We start from the raw sequence: 7,557 nt of genomic DNA, 5'->3' as shown, positions 1-7,557 counted from the left end.
AAAATATTATAGAATTTGTTACCAAAGCTAAAGTTCCATTTATTTATGTATCATCTATTGGAGTAGCTGCTTGTGTTGGAGGTAAAGAAATAATACCAGATAGTACTATTTTACCATTTAAAGCAAATGGATATATTCAAACTAAATGGATGAACGAACTTTACTTAAATAAACTAAGAAGCTTTGGATATAAAATTGGCATTTTAAGACCAGCTTTTATTTCTGGCAATTCTGTGTCTGGTTGTTCTAATACCGATGACTTTATTTGGAAATTAGTACGTTTACTTGTAAATAATGGACTTTCTCCAAATGAGCAAAAAATGATTCTCACCCCAGTTGATTTAGTTGCTAATGCATTCGTTGAGTCTGTTAATAGTCTTCCTATTGCAGCTAATTTAATGCCACTACATCCAGCTGATATTAGTTATGTCTGTGACCTTGTTGCTAAACAAATGAATAAAACTATTGAACATAAACCAATGAACGAAATTAAAGAACAACTTATTTCATTAGCACAGAGTGGAAATAAAGAAGTGTTGTCATTACTTCCATCTATGCAAATGAGTGGATCATTAGACATTGAATACGAATGGGTTAAAGAGCAATCTCTTGACCTTTCAGAGACACAACAATCTTTAGATAACTCTATCACCTATCTATTTAAGACTGGTTTCTTTGGAGAAGAATTTAGTGATGGAAAAACGAAAGCATTTGGACGATCTCATTGATTTTCTTTTATTTTAGTTAAATTTATTTTTTAATAATGAAAACACAATTTTATTTAAGTAATTTTTTTATTATTTTCATTTACCTCCAGAACTTAAAAGAACTAATAAAATTACCTTTATTGACCTCTAAAGACTTTTCCATTATTTAAAGAGATCTAAAAAGGAAGTAGTTTTAAAGAAAAGTATGTCTTTAAACGATATTGAAAAAACTAAATTACAAGAACTTTGTAACAAAAAATATAAAGAACAAGCTATTTGGTTTTTGAATGCTTATTGGTTAGAAAATGGAGAAGCTGAAGCTGAAAATGTTTGGGATTATTGTAATAAATTTGGTGAATTTGACCCAGAAAATCATGCAGATGGATGCTCTCTTGATGAACTAAATATTCATAGAATTCTTGAACATTATAATGAACACCAAACAATCCAACAATTTAGAGAGTCATTAAGAAATCAACAATTTGAATTTAAAAAATTATTTGCTCTTTGTGTATTCTTAGCATGGCATTACAAAATGCCATTAAAGAAGTTAATTAATGCTCCTCAAGGTGCTCAATCAGCAGAAATGCAAAAAGCACAAGAAATGGTTGATCAAGTTTCTGTCTTACTTAATGAAGCAGTAAAAAAAGCAGATGAAGCCACTAAAAGAGACAAAGAACTTGAGACCGCTCTTAATGCATTGAAAAAAGAAGAAGATGAATTTAATAAGAAAACTGAACAATTAAAGGCACAAATCGAAAAAGAAACTGGTGTTGTTAAAAAGAATAGAGCACAAGCTGAACTTGCTCAACACATTGAATCTGATCCATTGCCATTGAGAAAAGCTAAGATCACCTGTGAAGCTGCTAAAAAGAAATCTGAAAAAGCTCGTGTTGAAGCTGAAACTGCTGCTGAAGAAATGAAAAAGAAAATGGAAGAGGCTGAAGAATATTTGAATCAACAAAAGGCAGCAGCAGCTGCTGGACAAGGATTAATGTGGTGGATGCAAAGAGAGCTCGAAGAAAAGAAAAAGTTTATGCCAATGAAAAAAGGAGGAATTGCTAAGTAATTTTTAATTTAATTATTAACATCTTTTTAGTCTATTTTAAATTGTAAAATATAATAAATAATATTAATTAATTTTTTGTTACAAGTGTTTTAAATATAAGTTAATGAAAATTATTTTGTAGTTAAATCCATTACAGATATTCTTTTATAGTCTTGATTTTCTGAATCACTCGAGCTAATAAACTCAATACGTAAATCAGGAGATTCTTTGTATGGGCTGTCATTTACAGAGTCAAAAATTCCATATGTTTGTTCAATTTGTTCAATTTTTTTCATTTTCTCAATGGCTTGTTTTAATTCATCTATGACACTATTGTCATTACATTCTTCTGTAAAATTCATATTCTGGTTGTCATTTAGTTGAGTTTAAAAAAAAATTCTTTTTGTTTCTTATTCATTTTATTCGCCTTAGTTTCTTTTTTGCTTCCTGGTTATTACATAAATTCAATTACAATAGTTTAAATTTACTATACAATTAATACGTTTGTGCATTTATTTGGTTATATGGATTTATTGTACATAACTAATTTTATCTACATGCCTTACTCTAGCTGAATAATGTTTATAGGGTTCTTATTGTTCTATACTTGATTTATAGTTTAGAATATGAATATGTTGTTATCTTTTGTTAATACAAAGACAATAATAATTTTCTTGATATATAATCTATTTATACTTCAAGGTATAAAAACAAGAATAATAGAATTATTTTTGTATAAAAGAGTTCCAAGTGTATTTAAGTTATATCAGTAGTTTCTTGAGAAAAGTTATTATTATATTATCATCAACATTTATTGCAAATACTAAGATATTTTTATAACAATATTTTTTCGTAAATTAATTCAAAGTAATCAAGAAGTATTAACTGTGATGCCTACTTAAAGAAGATTATATGAGTTAGCAGTGATAAAATGGATTATGTTATGATTCAATAAGAGTTTAAAGGATGTTTAAAAAGTTATAAAAATTTGAATCTTGTTGTAAAAGAATCTTGTTTGAGTAAAAATAAATTATAGATAATATATTAAAAAGAAATATGGAAATTTAGTGTATTAAAGAGAACAGTATAAAAGGATTTATAATGGATATGTATCAAATAACTACTTCTCTGGTTGTTTTTGAGAACCAGAGTCAAGCAATTGTAATACAGCAGAGAGATCAATATCATCTTCTTCAAATGGAGTTTGGAGTTGAGGGATTTCATTTTGTTCAATAACCCTTTTTGATAATTCAAAACTACGAACTAACTTCCGAGGTTTAGGTAATTCAGGATCATTTTTTTCTTTAGAATCTGATTGTATTTCTATTGGTTTTGAAATAGAACTAGATGTTGAAGAAGATAATTGAGAGAAATGCTTTGGAGAAGATTTAAAAATAGGGTTAAATTGAATTTTCTTATCCTTATGATGGTGTTTAAGGTTTTTAGAATGTTTTGGTTTTTTTTGAAAGAAAGATTTAGTTGTTTCTTTTGATTTTGATGAATCAGATGAAAGAGGATTTGCCTGTAATTGGTTTATTTCTGAAACTGATAGAAGTTTTTCAGATTGTTGATGTTCAGAATCAGAATGGATAGGATTAAGTAAAGTAAAAGAATCTATTTTCTTTATTTTTTGAATTTCATAATCATCTTTTAATTGTTTAAGTTGATTATAATCAATATGAGTGATAAAAATATCATTTAAAAGATGTTGAATGATTTGAGTTGATTGAGTTGACTATTTAAAATTAATAACAATATGTTTTAAGAAAATAGTGATGAATAAAAAACAAACTAACTTTGGTATATTATTATTTATTGAATTTAATAAATCGTTTGGGTTAATTTGTTCAAGCCAAGTTTCAGAAGGATACTTTCTTTGTAATTCAAATAATAATAAATCAGGATATTGCTAAATTAAAGGTAAAATGTCTTGTATAGATAAAATACTTTCTTTTTAAGAATAACGTTAAAACTTTAACAAACAATCTGTGGAACAGTTAATGAATGAACTTTCATTGAGAATTGAAAAGAAATGTCTTCTAATTTGAATACGTCATTATCATTTAATTCAGCTAATCCATTATATTCTTTTCCATTAACTATAACTAATCCATTACCACTTAATTTGTTAGACTTATTTAGTTTTATTGTACTATGTAAAAAAGAGTAATAAAAAAAATACAAACGAAATAATAGCATTTTGGCTGAAGGCAATAAGTTCCCATTTTGATTTTATATTCACAATAACATTTGATGATTTCTCTTTACTGATAGTATACTCTTTTCCTAGTCTTAACCATAGCCGATCATCTCCATCAACGTATGGATATTTTTGGATAACACCAATATATCCCCCTTCTAGTTGAGTAAACATAAAATGAGAAAATAAGTTATTCTTATTCAACTTGAGAAAAAAAAAACTCAAAGAATGACAAAATTATTTGATATTCTTTAAGTGAATCTAAAAAGAACTAAAAAAAAGTAATTTTAAATAACATATAGCTATGGAATTGAATAAACGTCAAAGGATATTAGATGAAATTTATAATACTGAAGTTTCATATTTAAACTTTTTAAAAATTTGTCAAACAGTTTATTTTGAGGATATGGTTAGTCATGTACCTCTTATTATACCATTAGAAAAAACTAGTGAAATGTTTAAATATTTAGATACTATCATTACAATTTCGCAAGAATTAATAAGACTATTTGATGAGTCAAAAAAGTCTAATTGCTTTGAGTCAGAAATTGGAAATATTTTTATTAAAATGCAATCATATTTAAAAGGATATAATTTATATGTTGCTAATAATGCCTATGCATTAAATATTGCTGATAGATTGTATAAGAAAGAAAAGTATGCAAGATATCTTGAAACATTAAGACAATCAATTCAAGGTCCTGATACAATGAAATTAGATTTAAATTCTTTTCTTATTATGCCAGTTCAAAGAGTCCCTCGATATCGTTTACTTCTTCAAGACTTACTAAAAAATACGCCTGATGAAACACTAGGAAAATCTACATTAGTTACGGCATTAGAACAAATTAAAATCCTTGGAATTTCAATTAATGAGTCTATTGCTGATGAAGAAAGAAGAAGGAAATTACTTGAAATACAAAGTTGTCTTCCAAAAAGTCTTCAACCAAAATTTGTTTGTCCTGGAAGGGAATTTATAATGGAAACTAATGTTATTCTTACTTGGGAAGAGAAGTTAACTAAATTAACATTAATTTTTGTTACTGATATGTTAATATTTGGTAAAATAGTCAATAAAAGAATTAATGTAGAATACGTAATGATTATTGGACATATTAAACGTCATACTGGTGAAAGAACAGAATTTGAATTATCTACAAACGAAGATGGAGATATTAAATTAGTTTTTCTTAACGAGAAAGATGGACAATTGTTCCATGATAAAATTACTGAATTAGTCCCAATTCAAGTAAAGAGATTAAAAGAAAAGAAATCAACAGAAGATGAATGTCCTTGTTGTAGGAAATCTTTGAATAGACTTGCTTCATATTCGTCACCTGGATTTATTGTCTGTGCCAAGTGTAATAAAAAAGTTTGTAATACGTGCGCAACAACAAAAATTGCTTTAGTTGCAGGTGGTACACCAAGAAAAGTATGTGACGCTTGTATTCTTGAACAATTTACAAAACAACAAGAAGCAAATAAAAAACCAAAACAAAAGAAAGAACCGTTATTACTTCGTTCTCAAAAAAAAGATTTAAATGAGTTTCAACAACATTCAATAACATCGTCTTGCACTTCAAATCAACCACTTACATCTTCAATGTTATTTTCAACAGGATATAATATTTATTCAACTCCAATGATGACTTCTACTCCTTGTTATATTCCTTTAACATACAGTACAACACAAATACCACAAACACTTACCACTTCACAACCTATACCACAAACACTTACCACTTCACAACCTATACCACAAACAGTTAGTTATCCAATTCAAACACAACGTTCACAAATAGAAATATTAAAAAATTTAAATGTTCCACAGCGTAGACCACAAAATGAAATAAAAAAAAACTTAAATTAAATATTACTTTGTTATTAATGTTTAAATGTTATTCCAAAAGCACAAGGAAATTTGATGGTACTAATCCATACAGTCCATTTACTTCACCCTCCCACCAATCTCCATCTTTTCGATGTACAAGGACTATATCATCTTTTTTTAAAGAGATTTCATCTTCTTCAGTAGTTTCATAGTCATATAAAACTTTATATTTTTGAGGTTGTGATTGAGGTTCTTTAATTAATTTATCATTATTATTTGGTAATAATTCCATTACACCTAATTAATTATAATCATTGACAAATGAAAATAATAAAAATTACAAACTTAAAGGTGTAAGTGATGGTTGCTGAGGATCTGTTGGTTGAGTAATTTCTTCAGGAGGCATCATTGGAATATCAGTTATATAGTCAGGGTCGATAGGTGCATTTTCAACAATCATATTATTTGCTTTCATATTATATCCACCATTTGTAATATCTTCTTTTCTTTGAGTATAAATATTTTGAGGATGAATAAAACTATCATTATCTTGAGTAATAAGCCATTTAACATCAACAATTTGTTCTTTAAAAGAAGGAAGAAGTTTTTCAATACTTTCAAGAGATTCATTGTAAATGTCTCTAATTAAAATATCATTTTGAAATAATTTAACAAAGAAAGGTTCAACTATTTTAATATAATTATTATTTAATTTTTTCATATCATCAATAATTTCATTTCTTAAATAAAAATAAAAATCTCTTGCTTGTTCATATTTAGTTTTAGTATTTGTAATAATTTGTTGTGGCTTATTTTTTAAAACATTTGTTCCATAACTATTATGAGCATGGTCCATATCAATTTGTCTTTTTTTTAATTCAACAATTCTTTCTTCAATAACTTTGTATTGTTGACTATATTCTTTTAATGGTAAAAATATATCGTCTTCAATTGATGTTAAACATGTTGTTAGTCCTAATTCTAAACACTCACATGTTGTCATATACTTTGTTGCAATACTATTTAATTGAATATCTTCTTTTGAAATTTCTATTAAAGCATTTGATAATTTAACTTTTGTATTTAACATTTTTTTTTGACTTTCATTGTAATGACGAAGCATAAGAAGAGTTTGAATTAAAAGTTTATAATGTAACTTTGTCTTTTTATGAATTTCTTTAAAATCTGTATCAATTGATTTTTCTGCAAATTTATATGAACTTCTAATTTCATAAACTTTTCTTTCAACTTGTTCTACTAATGACATATTCAACTTATGATTTCAAGTTTCTTTAATCCTTTTTGAGTTCTTTTTTTTCTTTTATTTTAAAAAAAAAGACGATAGAAATTTATTAATTTTCCTCAAAGAAATAACTTGTTTCTTTGAAATTAAGTCCAATTGAAATTCATTTTTAATCCTTATTTTCTCTTCATTACTTAATTAGAATTTAATTTACTATTTAAAAAAAATATTTTTTCTATTTTTGATTTTATTTAAATTAATGAAATCCCATTTCAATTGCCGCACTTTGTATTAAATCCCTTTCTTTTGTTGGGTCTTCAGTAAATAAGAAAGAACAAAATTCTTTAATAGTTTTTGGTTTGTATTGAAGAAATATTCTAACAAAATATAATAAATATTCTCCACATTCCCAATTAGATGGTTGTTGTGGTACATTAACATGAATACATTTAACTTCAAGGTCATCCCAATAAATATTAATTCTTTGATACATCCAAGCTATAAATTCATTAATAGTATAAGATAAAA

At 26.3% G+C, this 7,557-nt stretch overlaps 5 protein-coding genes across 5 annotated transcripts in view, besides 7 other annotated features; 3 read left to right on the top strand and 2 right to left on the bottom strand.

Moving 5' to 3' along the window:
* Positions 1–728, top strand: part of EDI_348600 (AMP dependent CoA ligase, putative) — a gene marked incomplete at both ends in the record, with an annotated part of 2,947 nt that extends 2,219 nt beyond the window's left edge. The window contains one exon of the mRNA XM_001733941.1: positions 13–728. Within this exon, the coding sequence (XP_001733993.1) occupies positions 13–728 (716 nt within the window). The remainder of the gene's footprint in view (positions 1–12) is intronic.
* A 5-nt stretch (positions 729–733) lies between these two features.
* Positions 734–804: a sequence feature (AT_rich).
* A 108-nt stretch (positions 805–912) lies between these two features.
* Positions 913–1,776, top strand: EDI_348590 (uncharacterized protein; the record flags this gene model as incomplete). The annotated part of the gene is made up of 1 exon (XM_001733940.1): positions 913–1,776. The coding sequence occupies one exon, from the start codon at positions 913–915 to the stop codon at positions 1,774–1,776; it is 864 nt and encodes a 287-aa protein (XP_001733992.1).
* Positions 1,774–1,853: a sequence feature (AT_rich).
* A 922-nt stretch (positions 1,854–2,775) lies between these two features.
* Positions 2,776–2,806: a sequence feature (AT_rich).
* Positions 2,807–2,875: 69 nt separating this feature from the next.
* Positions 2,876–4,129, bottom strand: EDI_348580 (uncharacterized protein; the record flags this gene model as incomplete). Its single annotated transcript, XM_001733939.1, has 4 exons — positions 2,876–3,490; positions 3,548–3,664; positions 3,739–3,874; positions 3,942–4,129. The coding sequence occupies 4 exons, from the start codon at positions 4,127–4,129 to the stop codon at positions 2,876–2,878; spliced, it is 1,056 nt and encodes a 351-aa protein (XP_001733991.1).
* Positions 3,557–3,585: a sequence feature (AT_rich).
* Positions 4,130–4,259: 130 nt separating the features above from the next.
* On the top strand, positions 4,260–5,825 carry EDI_348570 (neuroepithelial cell-transforming gene 1 protein, putative; the record flags this gene model as incomplete). The annotated part of the gene is made up of 1 exon (XM_001733938.1): positions 4,260–5,825. One exon carries the CDS (start codon positions 4,260–4,262, stop codon positions 5,823–5,825), a length of 1,566 nt encoding a protein of 521 aa, XP_001733990.1.
* Positions 5,803–5,831: a sequence feature (AT_rich).
* A 22-nt stretch (positions 5,832–5,853) lies between these two features.
* EDI_348560 (proline-serine-threonine phosphatase interacting protein, putative) lies at positions 5,854–7,053 on the bottom strand (the record flags this gene model as incomplete). Its single annotated transcript, XM_001733937.1, has 2 exons — positions 5,854–6,083; positions 6,132–7,053. 2 exons carry the CDS (start codon positions 7,051–7,053, stop codon positions 5,854–5,856), a joined length of 1,152 nt encoding a protein of 383 aa, XP_001733989.1.
* Positions 6,475–6,545: a sequence feature (AT_rich).
* A 170-nt stretch (positions 7,054–7,223) lies between the features above and the next one.
* Positions 7,224–7,290: a sequence feature (AT_rich).
* Positions 7,291–7,557: the final 267 nt, after the last annotated feature.

This window comes from Entamoeba dispar, genomic scaffold, assembly GCF_000209125.1.
Source record: "Entamoeba dispar SAW760 scf_1105229457911 genomic scaffold, whole genome shotgun sequence".
NCBI lineage: Eukaryota > Evosea > Mastigamoebida > Endamoebidae > Entamoeba > Entamoeba dispar.
This window is presented reverse-complemented; position numbering and strand designations above follow the sequence as displayed.